The 18507-nt window shown below is 37.9% G+C and overlaps 2 protein-coding genes across 5 annotated transcripts; one reads left to right on the forward strand and one right to left on the reverse strand.

Moving 5' to 3' along the window:
* The first annotated feature begins 9 nt into the window (after positions 1–9).
* LOC132168803 (actin-related protein 2/3 complex subunit 2A) lies at positions 10–11714 on the forward strand. Of its 2 annotated transcripts, XM_059579860.1 has the most exons (11): positions 10–189; positions 1135–1208; positions 1385–1451; positions 1672–1879; positions 5175–5344; positions 6588–6665; positions 6943–7075; positions 7155–7246; positions 7669–7725; positions 11147–11218; positions 11349–11714. In XM_059579860.1, exons 4-11 carry the CDS (start codon positions 1678–1680, stop codon positions 11382–11384), a joined length of 840 nt encoding a protein of 279 aa, XP_059435843.1. In that variant the 5' UTR covers positions 10–189; positions 1135–1208; positions 1385–1451; positions 1672–1677; the 3' UTR covers positions 11385–11714. The 2 variants fall into 2 exon arrangements, with proteins under 2 accessions (XP_059435843.1, XP_059435842.1); XM_059579859.1 differs by lacking the exon at positions 1135–1208.
* Positions 11715–12296: 582 nt separating this feature from the next.
* LOC132168802 (enhancer of mRNA-decapping protein 1) lies at positions 12297–17035 on the reverse strand. 3 transcript variants are annotated; one of them, XM_059579857.1, is made up of 5 exons: positions 16712–17035; positions 14947–15588; positions 13614–14043; positions 13391–13468; positions 12297–12770 (listed from the first exon to the last, which is right to left on the reverse strand). In XM_059579857.1, exons 1-5 carry the CDS (start codon positions 16720–16722, stop codon positions 12717–12719), a joined length of 1215 nt encoding a protein of 404 aa, XP_059435840.1. In that variant the 5' UTR covers positions 16723–17035; the 3' UTR covers positions 12297–12716. The 3 variants fall into 3 exon arrangements, with proteins under 3 accessions (XP_059435840.1, XP_059435841.1, XP_059435839.1); XM_059579858.1 differs by lacking the exon at positions 16712–17035 and adding an exon at positions 16408–16705 and having other exon boundaries at positions 13391–13455; XM_059579856.1 differs by lacking the exon at positions 16712–17035 and adding an exon at positions 16408–16704.
* Positions 17036–18507: the final 1472 nt, after the last annotated feature.

The following is an 18507-nucleotide window of genomic DNA, read 5'->3' on the forward strand; positions in this document are numbered from 1 at the left end:
TGGCGAAAAGAAAAAATCTCTCTCTTCCCATTACCTCCCCAACACGACATTGTAGATCCCAAAGCTGAGGCAATAGTCAGCTCCCTCCGACTACGCATAGAGGGAGAGAGAAAGAAGAGTGGAATCGATGATACTGTTGCAATCTCACTCAAGATTTCTCCTTCAGACCTTGATGAATCGGGTTCAGAAGTGCGTTCGCTCTCTCTCTCTCTCTCATCCACCTTATGTTTTCTCTCTGATGTTTTCGCATTTGCTACTATTGTATTGTTATCACCTATACGCATCTTTATCGTGGTAAATTTACAATTGAAGCTCATTTCTGTATTCTGAATCTCTCTGCCTGTAATTCTTGAATTTATTATTTAGGAAGTTTTGTCTATACAATCACTTTTGTGGATATTGTCAGCTCACTCTGGTGTTTGTTACTAGGGTTCTTAGTTTGTTCATCAGTCCAAGTTCACCAACTTTTTCTTAAAATTTTTTATCTGGAATATATGTGTGACACACATATTTCGTTTAGTGCTTTCGTGAAATTTTGTTTCTTCCTCTAAAATGTAATCCTGATCGACGGAGAGAAGTGGGAAACATGGAAACTTGTGCACCCAACAATTTTAAGAGCTTCGGAAAATATTTGGCGGATCACACAGTATTTTCCTTTTCTCAATACATGTATAATTATACATGGGATTGGAAGTGTTGTTGGAACTTTTACTGCTGTAATTGTTAACTTGTTCCTGCAAATTTGTCACTATAGTGCTTTGTATTCAGACCTTGTATCTTGTCATACCATGTGGAGGGGTGTGTCAGGCAATGCAACCTTATCTTTCCATTTTTTTCCTAATTGAGCGGCTTATTTATATATTTGAATGAGTCTATTTCATGTTTCTTATTACTCAAGTTTCTTTTATGATGAAAAGGAGTAGTTGTCAGAGGTTCAATAGAAAAATAACAGTCATTTGCTTAAAATCATTACATTCTAACCAATAGGGATATAGTCCCCAATAATTAAAATCACAAAAAACTTTGCAACCTCAGCTACTAGCATGCTCGTTAGCTTTCAGGAGAACAAGAAATTAATGCCTTAGCCCTCCTATTTTATTTTCTGACAAATCTACCCCACTACAACGTGGACAGATTCTTATGGGGCATACTTGGATTTTGTTTATACGATAATGCTAGTTCATACTCCCCAAATGGACTGCTAATAGGTAATCTTCTTCATTTTTATGATGATGCTGATGCTATTCCAGTGCTCAATCATCTTTTAGCTTCTTATCACTAGGTTACTGACCAAAAAAATACAACAGAACGTAAACTCGATTTTGTTACTGTAATGACCATGCACAGTATGCTGACATGTGACCTTTTTTTTTTTATTCTGCAGCCTTGAAAAGGGAGTTGAATTGGATTATCACTGGGTTGAGTTTGACGATGTTCGTTACCATATTCAGGTGATTTGATTGATGAGCTTTTTAGTTCAACATATATGTGGAAAGAAGAGAATCGTAATGAGTAAACTTGTAACTAAGGATCTTTTTTTTTTTTTCGATAAGAAATTAAAATTTATCAAGAGTGAAGGATCTTAACAATCAATTCTGTTTGTTATCATAATTATTATTTAAATGTCGTAGCTTTGGATTTGCTCATCTGAGTGGCGAGTGTATCTTGTAGGTGTCAATGAAGAATTCACATGTCTTGTTGCTATCAATGTCGTTACCCACCCCTCCTCCAGAAGCCATTTTCTTTGGTGGACTTCCGTTTGGAGCGATAGAAGCTATAAAAGCTGCATATGGTGTGCTTGTACAAATTCTTGATCCTCCAAGGGATGGCTTTAATCTCACATTGAAACTGAATCTGTCAAAACTTCCTCCAGATGAAGGTTCAACGAGTTCCTTTTCTAAGGTCATTGTTAGCTTGCCATGGATATGCTGAAACATGTAGGAACAGTTGTTAAACATGTCCATCTTTACATTCTAATTTCTAAGATTGTGCCCTAAAATATTTGTTTCACATCCCAAAATAGGTTTCCTTTAACAACTTGATACCATTTATACATTAGACGGGCAGAGTTTGTGTCAAGGATCAATTCCAGTGAACTAATAAGTGCAATGTTTAGGAGTTGTAACTGAAATTGCGTACCATGTTGAAAGGAGTTAAAAATGTTTTGAACTGTAAAGATTTCTCATTTAATTGCATATATTTTCCAGTCCTATATGTGTAACTGCACTGATTGCAATATTTATGTAGTCCAACAAAATCAATCGTCTATAGTTTTGATCGTATATGTTTTATAGAACTTAAGCCTCTTGTATTATTTCAATTGAGGTTGAAAGTTATATTATTTAATTATTTTGGCTGAAATGATTCTGGATTGTGCTTGTCTTAAGGCCTCATTAAATGTTTACATTTTGATTGTTCAAGTGCTGCTTACGCTAACATATCTTGAAAAATGTTAGCTCCCTTCCTAATAGATATTGCCTCTAGACCTGGGGCGAAGGTGGTATGCAAAGCCAATAGAAGTTTTTAAATCATTATGCAATCAATAGCTTCCTCAAGCAGAAGCACTGGAAGAAATCATTAACCAAGGGTTTGCCCTCAAACTTTCTTGACCTATTGAAATTTTCGTCTAGACCTCTAGGAATGGATGTATTTGCTGTGGTTTCCCCTTATCATATTCAGGACTTATGCCTCAAGTGGATGCTGTGTAGACTATTATGCTCTCATCCAACCAACTTAAGACCAGGTGGATGTGCATGAGTTGGGGATAAACTGTGATTTATTTTTTGGCTGTCTTGCATTGGCAAGTGATTATTTAAACAACCCTTTCCATTTGGTTTGGGAATCCAGGTGGTGTAGAATTTTTTTTACATCAACTCCTGTCATCTATGATGTCTATTCTTATGTTCTGAAGCGGTTTTGAGGTTGAAGATTAATTGGCTAAATCAGAGCTAGTTCCTTTTGGCAATGTGGGTGATGTAGAAGGTTTGGCTCGTATTCTTAGTTGTAGAGTAGCATCTTTGCAAATGAAGTACTTGAGTCTTTCTTTGGGAGCTTCGTACAAGGCTAATTCTATTTGGAAGTGCATTTCACAAGCCTCCAGCCTTGGATTGCCATCTACATCCTTCTTTTCCTCCTATTTCACAAACTTCCCTTCCTATTTCTGTTGTCTTTGTCTTTGACCCTCTAGTGGTGGCGCGTGGAGGCGCATCACGCTAGGTTATAGCTTCGGCCCATCGTGTGAGCTCTGGGATGTAGCTTTCAGCAATCTTTTTCTTCGTTTTCTCCATAATAGGTTTTTTTTTTTTTTTTTTTTAATTTTATTTTTTTAAATTAATTTATTTCTTATGTTCTAGGATTGCACCCTTTTGCCTTTTTCTAATGAGATTGAATTACTTATAATAAAAAAAAGAATTGTTTTATAATGGTAAGTGATTGTGCCTGCCCTCCTGGTTCGGGCCAGTTTCTTAGGTACAAGTGTATGCTTTAGGCAAGATCTCAAGTGCTTATTAGAATTTTCCTCCCCTTGGTGCTAATTTTTTATAAGGTACAAACTCTCTCTCTCTCAATAGGAAATGGAAATGTCACAAAAGGAAGAGGAGTACCATGTAGAACGTAAGCCTTTCTCAAAGTAGATACTAGGAGATATTCTTTCTTAATACACGGGTTTTTCCCTATACACTAGATTTGAGGTCAATGATGGCTCCAAAATGAGATTAGGGTATGACGTGTGTTGTAGGGATCAAGCCCTCAAGGCAACTTTTTTGGACCTGTTCAGTTTGACCCATAATAAGGATGCTTTAGTGGCAAATTATTTGGAGTTTTCTAGTGACTCATCAGTAGAATGTTAACTTTTTCAGAGCGGCTCACAACTGAGAGGTAGATCTCTTTATCTCATTCTTCAATTTGTTGTACTCTTTCAGATTGAGACGAGGTGGCAAATACAAGCTTTGTCGGATACCTTCCAAGTGAGGCTTGTTTGATGTTAAATCAGGGTACAATGTCCTTATTCCCCATGATAGCACTCCTTTCCCTTAGAGCGAGTATTTGGCGGAATAAGGCTCCCTTGAGAGTTGTTTTTTTTTTTGCTTGGTTGGCTACCTTAGGAAATATTTTAACCTTGTAGGATTGGCGTGGGTTTCGAGTTGTAGATCTTTCTGCTTGCTGGGAAGGGTATTTCTGCAGGCTTCGGAATGCTATTATGTGGAAGATAGTTCTGTCCCGCCTTAGGTGGCATCTTTGGAGAGAGAAATTATTGGAGTTTTGAAGAGGCCATGAATGGGCGGTGGCAAATCTAAAGGATTTTTTTTCAAGACTCTTTGTCACTGGACAGCTGCCTTTAACTTAAATATTTCTTGTTTTCATGTTTTCTTGATCTTTCTTATTCTGCTAGCTAAGTGTTTTTCTTGTATACTTCCGGTATACTTGGGTTGTGCCTATTGTACATTTCTATAAATTGTGTTTACTTATAAAAAAAATATCATTTCTTTTGGTCAAGATATTAGATCCATTTGGGCTCTTAAGAAGCTATTTTGGCTAGCTTGCTGGATAAATTGGCACATCTCCAGGGCCTTTGCTCATTGGACATTGCTAAAGTTTAAAGATCCTATGTCAGATGTGCAAATGCACTTACGGTCAAAGTTATAGATTTGAAGCTTTATGGTAAACTTTGAGTGACTGGTTGCTGTACCTACTGTTTTGAAGCCCTATAGGTCTGGGTCATTCTTCCCCTTTCTCTACCCGACTTTTTTGGTTGCACCTACTGTTCTGAAGCCTATTGGTTGGATCATTATTCCCATTTTATACCCTGCAATATAGGGGTCCTGTGCAGGCAGGAATACTCAACAATGCTATGCAAAATGCATCATGATCTTAACATAAGTCATTATGTTAACAATTCTAGTGTGCTTTCGCCTTACAAATAAAGCTTAGAACAGTTAATTTGACATAAATGTAGTGAATTCTATCTTTGTTTAAGATTGTTTTCAGCTGTATAGTATTAAAAGATACTTTCATGTATTCACTTATCTATTCGTATTAATCTATTTTGTGGCTGAGTTACTTATCAAAAAAGTTTTGTGGATGAATTACTTATCAAAAAAGTTTTGTGGCTGAGTTACTTCTATTTTTGTTTTTGTTGATGTTCTTTGAAACTTTTTCTTGTTGATGTTGTGCAGAGCACAGACATGCTCTTTTGGTAAAGATTGCATCTGTTAGGGAAGTGGTACTTGGTGCTCCATTGAGAGTAATTCTAAAACAACTTGCTTCAAGGACTGTTGCTCCTAATATGGATCGGCTTGTTGCAATTGTGCACCGGCCGAACGAGTCTTTTTTCCTTGTTCCTCAGGTAAAAAAAAATATCATCTTAACATGTTTACCTATTTTTAGTTGCAATTTTTTCCTTCCTTGAGCTTTAGTATAATAATCATGGGCTTATTTGTAGAGAGTAATAGTATTCGCTAAAAAAGTGTTCTTCTCCGATATAGTTTTTCATTTAGCACACACTCTCCTCATTCCCCCTTAAAATATTTTTTCGACTTCACCTAATTTCGTGTTTAGTTTATCTCTGATGCAACAAGAAGTAACAAACAAATTCTAGTGAATATCAGAGACAGAATAACTCCTGCTGAAATTATCAATAAAGTGAGTAGGAAAGCAATAAGATAGGTTAAAGTCTTACATTGTTCTCGTATATATCTAAATAGCTTTTGTCATAACCAAGTAAAGCGCTAGTCATATATGTGCTATACTTCAAAAGGAGTCAAAGTTACAATTGGAGTTCCCAAGTCACTTATATATTCCAGTCTCGCCTAGTAAGAAATTAATGTGGTATTTAGCACCAATGCAACATAGTTACACTCCACTCATTTAATGTGAGACTTAACTTTTTGGGGTGTTACAATCTCGCTCACTCAAATCTCCGACGTCCTTGTTAGGATTCACATCATGCTACAACATCACATGGTATTACTAGGTTGATTATGATACTATTTGTCATGACTCAAGAAAAGTGCTATACTCCAAAGGACTCTATATTCCAAATGGACTAGTCAAAGTTATAAGTGGAGCTTTTTACAATTACTTATATAGCTCCATCTCCCCTAGTAAGGAGCCAATTTGGGACTTAGCAACCATGTAACACTACAATTCACCCACCAATATGGGACTTAACATTCCGGGATATCACAACTAAAAATCCTGAAATTGAATTTCCCCACTAGTTGCCTTCATTTTTATTAGAAAATAATTTTGGACTTCCTTAAATACCCTATAGTAACTATCTAAAACCCTCTTTATTAAATAAAGCCAAAAGACCTGTGAAAATAATAATAATAAAAAAAGTTAAAACAATCTAGATCATGTGGGCCTTGTCTTATTCAGACAGTAATACACTTCAAGTGCAGGCTGATCTTCTAGTTGCATAAATCTCATACTTTTTAGTGGATATTTATGAAATTTAACTAATATGTCTTTTCATTACAAGGCATGCCGTAACCTCGGTACTCATTTTTGTTTGTTTAATCACATCCACTATATAGGGGACCATACTTGAAATTTCGCTGACACAATATTGTAATTGTTTCTGACAGGTAGGGAAGGTGACGGTTGTGTTTCCTATGAGATTTAAGGACTCCATAGATATTGTTCTTGCGACTTCCTTCCTGCAGGTACCATAAGTATATAATCTATTTTTTTAATGATTTAAGGATAAGTCTCAAATAAAATGCAAACACGTACTTTAGTTTGGGAAAGATCCAAAAGTGGACTGTCTTGTTTTGCTAATGGTCCTAGAAGGCCTTGCACTTGTGGAAATCATTACTATTGGCATATATGTGTGGTGATTCTGCTGCTGACACTTCCAAGCATACCTTTCTGTTGTGTTTCACGTAATCTGCCCCTGGGTTATTTCTAGTTTCTCACTTTCAAGGTCTGTTTAACATTTAGGAGTTTGTGGAAGCAAGACGCACGGCTGGACTTAATAACGTCCCTTCTTGTTTGTGGTCTTCTTCTCCTCCTCTAGAGCTGAAGGGAGCTCCTGGTGAAGCACTATTGGCAAATGCAGGATTTGTTACATTTGGTAATGTAGAAAAATGGATAGAGTTGGCTTTTCCCTTCACTTTCTCACTGTAACAAATAGCAATCTTCAATTGATGCAGTTATCTTCCCCCGTCATGTAGAAGGCAAAAAGTTGGACCGTACAGTTTGGAGTTTATCAACTTTTCACGCTTATGTTAGTTATCATGTCAAAGTGAGATTTCTTTCTTCTAATTTAGGCAAATTCCTGCTTCGTTTGTCTTGAATGCTTTTATGTACTTGGCAATTGTGAAATACATAAAGGATTAAAAATAATACATGTGTATGATAGTTAATCATGTATAAGTACGCTATGATCTCAGTTGAATATATAACTCGTTGAAATTTGGAGAGACTTGTAAGCATGAAAGCTACAAAATATTGATAACATTCCCTCATTTATCTTATTCATAAAAAGTAAATAAAATAAAATTCCTTCATATATCTTGACATCTGTTGTTTTGTTATCCATTTCAAAATCATAAAGGTACAGGAACATATTATGGAAAGTCTTTTTTTGTTTTAGTATGCTTTCTTCATCTTCTAACTTTGTTGATATATTTCATTTCAACCACTTCCGTGCACATTCCTCAACAGTGCTCAGAGGGTTTCATGCATACAAGGATGCGGCGTCGTGTGGAGTCTTTGATTCAGGTACTATTTCCTCTTTGATGAGTCTCTATTTCTTTAGTTCTTAAAGTATCCCGCTTAGTTTGATTATGCATTAGTGTGATATATTATGCTTGATTTAGCTGAAAAATACTTCTGAGGAGAAAAATGTGAATATCTTGATCTGAGATAGAGCAAAGTTCTCTATCATAAGAAAGAAATTTAAATGCATTTCTTCTTTAGTTGGAGTTAATGTCTAGTTTGGCAAAGCATCCTATTTTTAGATTCCACCTTTCCAGCAGCTTGTGCAACATGAACACGCCCTGTTAAGGCTGAGTTCAGCTGGGTCGAGTGGATCCTATAAAAGAAAGTTCCTAATGAAGAGAGGTGTATTGTGGCCATTGAGACATGAGGGGCCAAATTGTTCTTGCTCCTCTTCTTTTTTCCTTTTGTCCCAGATAGAAAGCAATCCACATGCTAAGATTATTGACCTTCTGAGGCTCTTGTTGACCCCATACAGTGCCACCTTATCAGGATGTGTTGAAGGATAAGATTTGTGGATACCTTGATGATGAAGAGTTGGAAATCTGACTTGGCATTTGCTAATTGAATTTTGTTAAAATATTTGGCATCTCAAATATCTAATTGGTTGAGAGGACCTAGATGATAGTGGTGGTGTTTTGGAGCCTTTGTATGCCCAAAGGGCCCACTTTAAGCCCTTACCATATGGTGTGTGCTTGACTGACTTAAACTTCTGCCTAGGTCCTTCTCTATCCGGGTCCTCACTAGCCATTGGAACTCCTGCATGTTATAGATGGGGAACTATTCAAGCTACTCCTTTCGTTTGGTTGAGGCAGAAAGTTGTTTTAGGGGGCCTCTTTCTGCGTACCCTACATTGCAAGCTATCTGAGCTAAATAACAACAGGCTGTTCAAGCTTGGTTCAGCCGGAAAATAAAATGTTCAAACTTGGCTTGAGCAGGGACAACATTTTTGAAGTTTGGCTCAGCTGCTGCTAAGCTAGCTCAGGAGCCACTTTAAGCTTGGTTCAGTGCACTTGATGAGTATCAAGCTGTTATCTTGAGTTTAAGATGTCCAATTTCTTAGGCAAAAAAGGCAATGGTGATGCGATGGACCTGATGGGTAGTATTCAATTGCATCAGCAAGTGCTCAAATTGTGGATAGTTCTTTATATTTCCTTTTATTTGGAATATTCAATAACAACTTTAGCTGACAATAATTGACTAGAAATTGACCAACATTCATAAGAGCCAACCGAATTTTATAACAGCCATAACCCCTCTATTCAAAAAGGCTTGAGCTTGTTGATTATTATTTTTTAATAGATGAGATGAACAGTACAACAAGAAAATTATTGAAACCAAACAAGAAAAAAATTACCAAAGCCAAATACATAAAAGACCAATAAAAGAACGTTATCCTAAATAGTGATCCAAAAAGGGTCATTTCCAAAGATCTACTGCAGAAGACCAAAAGGGGCATCGGCTTGTGCAGCCCACGCGTGGGAGCGGGGACCGGCCACGGGTAGAGTGGGGAACAACAGGGGTGGAGGAGGGGCGCATGCATGGTGGAGGTGGGGGGAGTGCAAAAGAGATGGGAGAAAACAAAAAGAAGATGAAGGGCAGGAGATCGTTAGGGTGGGGGAGAGGGACTCTTCCCTCCGTAGTTGAGATCTGGAGGGTGAAGTTTTTGCAGAGGAGGAGAGCTTTTTAGGAAAGAGAGAGAGAGAGAGAGAGAGAGAGAGAGCATCCCATGATCGCACGAACGTTTGAGCTTGTTGATTGCTTGAATAATCATGTTCAAAACACTCATTACTGAGTGAATCTTGTAAATTTTATACTTTTCAAAATGCTCATTTTTCCATGAGTTATTCTAGTTGCTACGGTTCAACACCTGTACCAAAATGGCAATTCATATAGCCTTTGGTTGGTATAGCAGTAGGAATTCGCTGTGTGCTGACTACCACAAAAATGGCTACATCTGTCAGCTAACATAGGGAATCTCTCCATGTAACGGATAGATATGTTGGTAGATCTCTCCATGTGACACCTGCTTTTCTTCTCTTTTTTTTTTGGGGGGGGGGAGGAGGTCATTACTTCCTTCTAAGTCAATAGTACAGTTGATGGCATCTGGGAGAGGCATTCAACAATATTAGGATGAAGTTTTTTAAGTAGCTTCTCTTCTGGCTTTCAATCATACTCCTTGTGTGGCCATTTATAGCTCTTTGCTCGAACGTATGGATATCTTGACTTGTAGGGCTCAGTGTTTGTTGCTTTTTTCTAATTTCTTTTTCTTTTGGTACTTATCTTGTATACCTTCCGTTCCATGTACTAGGGTTGTGATTTTCTAATTGGGCCTTGAAGTTGTGTTTCCCTGATATGGCTGTGCATCTGAAGTTCATGGCAGAGGTTGGGCCATTTCAGGCTTTTTGACAGCATGGTGCAACTGCGTTCACTGCTGTTGTAGGCCTGGATTTCCCCATACTGGGGCTTTGGTGACACCTTACTGGGAATGATTCGAAGCCACTTAAATGTACGGAAATGGTTTGAGTAGGCCTGACAATGTCCAACCGGGGCTTGTGAACTGCAAATGGTTAACAGTGTGTTTGGATTGAAGTGGTGGGAAATGGACGGAAGAGAAGTGAAATGGGTTAAAATCAGAAGTTGTTCCGATGTTTGGATGTATGAACGTATTTACCACCTTTTCTGTTGGTCCTTAATGGGTTAAAATCAATACAAAAATCAGTGTCCTTTTACAATAACCAAACTATAGAAGTTATCTCACCACCTCTTCTCTCATCTCCTCTTTTCACGACTCCATTTCTTATCTTCCTAAATTCCCAGACATAGTGAAAAATTAATTTCAGTTCGAAGTTGGTTCAAATAGAATCTATTTGACTGGAAGCAACGTGTGTTTATGCTTGATTACTAGTTTTGGTTAGGCATCCCTCACCAAGCTCGGTTCAACTAATCTTAATGATTGATCATATTTTTGTGTGTGATTATACTTGCTAACTTTAAATAATTATTTGAATGTGATTGTCAAAATCATTACCCAATGTTGGTCCATTGAAGTGTGATCAGTGGTGGGGAAATTTAAAGGTGGATGAGTTTTTTTCCTTTTTTATTTTTAACCTCCTATAACATTTTCCTAGTGGGTTATATATTGCATTTGTATGTTACCCTCTGTTAAGAGTATCTTGCACCTGTATTCTTGTTTAATTTTTTACATGACAGAATTCTTGTTATTTCCAGTTTTCACTTAATAAAATGTGATCCAATTGCAAGATGAAAAATACAATATGCACACACACACGTATTATAAAGAAGACATACACATGAATGCAGACACACACACACAGAGACATGCATTACTTGTATAAGTAGAAAAAAATACACCGCATTCTCAGTGTAGGCTCATAACATGCTTACATTTATTACTCTGTAGGCCCTAGATCGTGCCAAGCCGGAGTTGGAGAATTCGAAGAAAACAGTGCAAAGCAGATCCTTCAAACGACTGGTTTGTCATAATGATACTTTCATGTTTTAACATTTAGTTATGATATTGCTTTTAAATGCTTTTTTCTCCCTATTAAATTTTTCCATGTGCTGCACTTATCAAACAAAAAATTCCATCCACTGGATTGCAGAGCCTCAATGATGCAAGGACCAATTCGAAGTCATAAAGATTTACAGGGTAGAAGAGGGATGCTCCTGTTTGAATCCCAAGAAGCCCATCATCCGAGGCATTGTTTACGATGTGCTGGAAAGACGACTCCTAGTGCTTGTATTTTATTCTCAAAAAAAAAAAAATTGATTCAGTTGCTAGTATGTTACAACTTTGTCTATAGTTGCTTTCATCTGAACAAGAAAGTTTCATTTTGTTTAGGTCAATTTTGGGATCCATTTTAGTATTTCCTTTCCTGGTATAAAGCATTAATTTAATTATGCCCACATAAATTTATGGCTACATGGAACCGAGTTATTTGGGTGATATGCTATCCTGCTTTGATCAAGGTGAGAAACTTGTGCTCATTGTAGCTTTATTTTTATTTGAAAGTTTTGAAAAATCAAGCCCACAATGATATGATCCCTGAGATCTTTACAGAGCCCGACCAAGGCAAAAGAGATCAGGGGAAATGCTTCAATCTTCCTGATAATAAATTGACTTCTCTAGAGTTCAAAATAGAAAGTTCTTGTCTAGTTCACTCAAAAGATGCACGAAGGCCAGCCCAACAGTCTCGTAATTATCAAATAAAATGTTCAATTATTGATATGCTGTTGTTTCTGTTTTAATTTGATTAATAATTCACACACACACACACACACATATATATTTGAAAGGATCCGTCACCCTCTCAAGTTGCAATAATTTTCAGAAAATAGATTAATGTCTTGTCTTGTATAATATAAATATTTTCTATTATACAATTTTTGGTAATTAATTATGTAAGATAAGGTGATTAAGCGAGACCACAAGGGAGTCAGAAGTATCTCAGATAATTTTAGGTGGTTGGTTGTCACACCCCTTTGAGGAGCGGCATTCATAAAGTAGTAAGGACATACAACGTCTAGTCAAGGGGGTACAAAGTATAGCGTGTGCAATAGCTCTTTGTCATTGATTGGGAAAAGAAGAAAGTAAATTATACACGAGATGAGCATGAAAAGAGGAAGGAATTTCACGCAAAATAAATGACAAAACAAAATGAGTTAGCTGGCTGGTTTGTGTGTGCTCTCAGCGGACAAAGGCAGGCAGGCAGGCTGCTGGGCCTCAAACCTTGGTTTTCACAGTCACCCGGTGGTCGGTCTGCCTCCTCTGTCCCATCGAGAGCAGGAGGCATCATCATAATCATACTATGATTTTCTCCTGGGGCCTCATCTCATCCCTCAACAGTAACTCCTCTGATGCATAAAAGGAATTGCAATTCGCTGGACCCTACCACCCCACCCACCTACTATAAAAACCAACAAAACAGCTTCGTAGGTCCCTTTCACCTTTTTCCTCAACGCTACAATAGCTACTCCGAATCACTCTCCAAGCTCTCCATTCCCTTCAAACCCCTTCGCTTTTGCTGCATTTTCCATTCAAAACAACAACATAATTTTAGTCCATATTATGATCGGACATCACAAATTGTTCTTTTCCATAAATGAATAAAATACAATCCGATCCGACAACTGACATTCATTCCCACTCTTCCACACAAAAGCCCGTTTCTTTTTCTTTTTTTTTTTTCTTTTTTTTTTATTGGCGAGTAAAGATGGAAGAAGGGTTGAACTTGTATTCTCCATCAAGAAAAGTAGATGGAAACAGCCAAAGTCACGCACATGATTGTGGAGAATGACCCAATAATCAAAGAAAAAAACGAAAAAGAAAAAAGAAAAAGCAAATGATTGTGGGGAATAGGTCAACGAAATACGATGACCCCATAGATGGTTGAATGGGTATCTAGTACTTGTACTACCCTCCCTCTTAGCCTGAATGAGTCCATGAAGCAGCTTGTGCAGTAATTGCATAGGCTATATATGCTAGTGCTTTTGAAGTTTGCAACCTTTTTTTATTATTATTATTATTTTGGTAAATATGTGTGCACCGCACCTAGTTAATTACTGCCTCTCTCTCTCTCTCTCTCCCAATCTTATCATAATAAAAAGCAAAGAAGAGTAGTGAACCGAGAAAAAGCATCAATACCTTCTTCACACATTTCTTCTCCCGGACCTCATATCGATTCCTTGTCAAGTCAGAAAGCCACATCCCTGGAAAACAATACTGCCAAAACACACGGTTTAACCTACAATGTTATTTTCTCATCTGCGTGGGAACATTTTGGAATAGTCAAAAAAGAAAAGAAACATATATAATCATTTATTATTATTATTATTATTATTATTAATGTGTAGTAGTAGTAGTATACCTGCAGAGCTTTATCAATGTTCTTGGCTCTCTTCTTGGGTCTCTGAGAGAGCTTTGTGCCCTTCATTGCAAGGAAATCATCTTCTTTCTCCTTTCGTGAGAGGGCAATGAAAATTCTGGGCCACTCAGTCAGTTCAACATTCACCTTTTCTCCTCCTCCTCCTCCAGCCAATGGAGCCGCAGTGTTAGTGGGCCCGGCTTCCAGCTCCGAGTGTGCTTGATTCCCAGAATCAACATGGTTGGTTCGATCAGAGGATCCATTTGCCTTCTCATCTTTTACTGACCCAGAACAAGTGATCATCTTTCTATCCACTTTTTCTGGTGGAGGGGATCTTTTCCCTGCCGTAGATCTAGACACCACCCGGCTGCCGTTGCCACCGTTTCTCGATGGTGACCCACTTCCTCCAGAACCAGATCGCTCGTCTAAATTCCTGGGCATGATTGATGGCCAAGAAAACTAAAACTTTTACAAGACCAAATAAATCCAAAAAGACACAGTTTTTAATCCCAACCCAAAACAAGGAAATGCATATAGCATACTAATTATCTTTACTTTTTTTTTCTTTCTACTACGTATTATATATATAGTAATAATTGTCTTGAAGAAAGAAAGGAGGAAATTAAAAAAACATGTTTATTTATTATATATGTAAACACCTACAAATTCCAACAGGTAAAAAGCTACTAAGGAAAACGATTTCCTAGTCTCGAGATCGGGACAAAGAGACCATGACGGGTGGCTCAAAGGAGGCAGAACGTAAGGGATGATGATGTGATACCCTCTATTCTAATAACCACAATCAAACAATTTTTTTTTTTTTTTTTTTGTCAAAAGAGAACATGGAAAACAAAGGAAAACTACAGGGGAAGGAGAAATTCTTGGATACCCACTAAAGAAAGAAAGCTGATTTTTTTAGATCTTAGAGATTTCCTAAGCCCATCTTTTGAGGGGTACAAAAGTAAATTACTTGAAAATGTGCTGTTTTCAACTACTCGATTGATATTTATTTATTTTATTTATATTTTTTTCTGGGCAACTAGTTTGAATAGAATAGAAGAAGAATCTAAAATGAACAACTGAAGCAAATAAACGATTCGATCCATATAAAGGGAAATCTTTTCGTAATCCTAATTAATCTAGAGACCCAAGAAATTAAATTAAACAACAAAAGGTCCTAGACAAAATCATGACATGAATATGGAAAATTATTCAAAAATAAAATATAACAAACTGTAAAGATGAATATTATTATATATATACGCATTAAATAAGAAAATATTCGGCAGAGGAAAAAGGAAAAAAGAAAGGGGTGTGGGCAAGCAAAGGTTGATACCTGTGAGAAAGAAAGGCAGAAGCTTCCCTTCTGGGTCTGGTGGTGGCATTGGAAGTAGAAGTATAAGTGCAAGGATTGGGGAGTGGCGGAGGCGGTGGGGGTGGCGGTGGCATCGTTGAGGCGGCGGGGGCGAGTCTCCTCTGGGCCTTGATAGCCACAGAGGATGATGATGATGATGAGTCATCAGTAAGCGCGCGGATCTCGGACCTGGAGACCCTTGCCCTCTTTCTCTGACCCCACTGCAATAGCATGTCACCACTTCCGCCTCCACCACCACCAACACGGCTGGGGCTGGGGCTGGGACTCGCGCTGGCACTGGGGCTCGGACTCCTGTCGTGCCGGTGGTTCTTTGCTGCTGCTGCTGCTGCTGGTGGTGGTGGTGGAGGAGGAGGTGGAGGGGAATCATGGTGGTGGTTCTCAGAGTGGGGAGAAGCGGGTGCAGCCTCAAGGTTATTTTGGTCGTGGGTTATAGATGGGGATCTGAATCTGAAGCCTTTGCCTTCCAAAGCAGAACACCCGGTGCCACTCACATTTGTTCTTGCACCTGGTATATTCGTCGTGGTGTGGAGAATTCTGCCATTGATGTTGGACTTTTTTCCACTGCTCAAAGGAACACAATCTGGGCTACTTACTCTCTGATATCTGTGAAACACGCATTCGCTACCATTAGCACCCGAATCAGAGATATTACACAAATGTGTAGCACTTTTAACTCTTTTAGCTCAAGGAAGGGGAAAAACAAAGGAATGAGAGGCCGATATGTTTGTTTTGTTTATTATAACAAGATCTGATGGAATTCGGCATCACATGAACAAGAATCAGGCAGGAACCATGAAAATTCAACATTCAAAACCAATATTCAGCAGAAGAAAGCAATCAACACTAAATTTGCAGCATTAAAGACTTCGGTGAAACATAACAAAAGTAACATCTTTTTTAAGGTTGGAAACTCGTATTCAGAAGCTAAGGCCACAACTGCGTCCTCCACTAACAAAAACAACAGGAGGCAAGCAGAGATCAAAGGGGAACTCATTCCCCTGATAAAGCTAAGAAGCTCAGCGAATCACCAGATGAAATCAGAGGAAAGGAGAATTTTTAGCAACTTAGGAGACCAAAACCTGGTCTTGATGCTTTTCCGACCACATCAACTCATGCAATTCCACGAACATCAATCGCTGTACGTAGAGAAGCAATAACCCCAAGACTATAATCATCCTCTGAGATTTGTAGCCAAAGTAGGATGTAGAGGCTAGGCTCCCCACGGCCGAATCTCAAGAAAGATGATAATCGGTCGGAATTCAACACAACAAACCTGCGAATCTCAATCTCAATCTGATGAACATCTCGATCAGTCCACACTCACGCGGAAAGAGACAGAGAGCGAGACAGAGAGAGTCCCCAGCAAAATATTTTCATTGATTCGAGAAAAACAACAGAAAAATAATCAAATTGAATTCCGACCCAGAATAAGAAGGCTCCGTCTCCATTGAAACTGAGGCATTGCTGCTTCGCTAACGAATCCCACCAAAACAGGCTGATCTCAGAAAACACTCGGAACAAAGAAAAAAGAAAAACAAACAAAACACATGTCAATCAATTATCAGCAACAAATGGATCCACGAACCCATTTCACCATCAGCTAAAAGCTACAAAAGGGGAGGAGAAAGAAGTTCATCTCAAGGCCTCAAGGAATGTCCATATATTCAGGTTTTTCGTAATCTTAACAGAGATAGACAGAGAGAAGAAGGGATAAATGGAGGCAGACCTCATCGACATATATTCCGAAGGATGGATACTGTTGAAACAAATTCTGATTTGATCTCCCTGAATCACCGACTCAACCAGCTTTTCTGTGACATACTATGGGTATTGCGGCTAAAGAAAATCATCTATCAAAATGAATTCTTTGTTTTCATAAATTTACCGACAATGAATGGAATACAGAGAGAACCAGAAGGAGAAACAGAAAAATAGATAAGGACGGAGGAGGTGGAGGAGGAAGAAGACGAAGAAGAAGAAGAAGAAGAAGAGAGAAAGCTACAGAAGATGGGCGAGGAAACGATATAATATGGTAGTAGCGATGCGAGCAGTGAGACTATGCGAGGTTTTTCTTCCTTTATTGTGCGATTTCTCTAAAACACCCCCTATTATCGTGCTTATCTCCCACTCTGCCACTACGGCTCCTTCTTCCATCTTATTACGACTTCCCTATCAATGGTCACCGGCTCACTAGGGTTGGAAGCTGCCGGCCCAATCCTTACCCCAACCCAAACGCATCCGATTCTTCACTTTTTTTTAACAAAATAAAAAAAATAATAAAAAATAAAAGCAAGTAGAACTGTAGAAGGAAGAACAGAAGAAGGAGAAGAAAAGAGTACATTTAAAAAAATAATAATAAAAAATAAACATAAAAGATGAGTGTAACAACCTAACAACAATTCAGTATAATTAATACAATGCATAAAAAACTTAAATACTACTGAAAATTGGCTATAAAAATCGTTTAGCCCAATGAATTCTACTTGTTTACACAATTTCTTTTCTTTTTTGGCTTAGGCTTTGTTTGTTTTGGTATTTGGCTTGTATGAAAAATCTACGACCACAATGGCGATGGCCAGCAACATGTGACAACGAGAAACGAATGATTACTTTTGTCATTCTCTAGCGGCAGCAACTTCGGCGATATTCAATGGTGGCTCCGGCAACTTTTGGCTACCTCATGTGGCAGCAAAAGGCAGCCGACAACACTCTGACAATCTTCGGTAACAACGAAGATTAAATTGCAAGATTAAATTGCAAGAGAGAGTGCGTGAGAGAATAAGAAGCTCAATTTTTTTTTAAAAAAAAGTTTATGAATTAAAAAAAAAAAAAAAAAAAAAACTATTTACGAAGATTAAATAAAGTTTTTCTGATCTACTGAAAATGTTAGTTTGATTGATACCATAATTTTTCATTAGTTGAAAATCCCTAACAATATGTAAAACAAAAACATAAGTTTAGGTCTATAGTCGATTGTATATTGTGTCAAGGGTGGCTGTGCAATTATCCCATCTATTATGATAAGGGATGGCTGTATCACCTATGTATTGTCTCAAGGGTGACTGTGCAATTATCTCCATCTAATGTGGTAAGGGATGACTGCATGACCACTCATTCACACAACATATGAGTGGTTGCGCAACCATCCCTCCCAAAGTAGAGCGATAACTGCTACCACCCATCCAAGACTCTTAACAATAGAGGAGGGAATGGTAGTCCTACCACCATAGCATTAGTGTCCCCCGCGCAATTTCACAATGAAAGTATATTAATAACTTCAAAATAACTAAGATGCATATGCTAGTCATATAGGGTGTTTTTCATCCAAAATATTAGCTAAATTTGACTCGAGGTTATAGGTCCAAGTTGCAATGAGTTGTAAATTTCTTTCAAACCACAACACCTTCGAAAAGAAATTACCAAACAATTTGTATCTATAGACCCCACATAAAATATTTTCTAAATGTGAATTCAACACTAAAACACTTTTCAACTTTCTATTGCATCGAAAACCACTTTTAT

The sequence above is a fragment of the Corylus avellana genome, chromosome ca2 (genome assembly GCF_901000735.1).
Source record: "Corylus avellana chromosome ca2, CavTom2PMs-1.0".
NCBI classification, from domain to species: domain Eukaryota; kingdom Viridiplantae; phylum Streptophyta; class Magnoliopsida; order Fagales; family Betulaceae; genus Corylus; species Corylus avellana.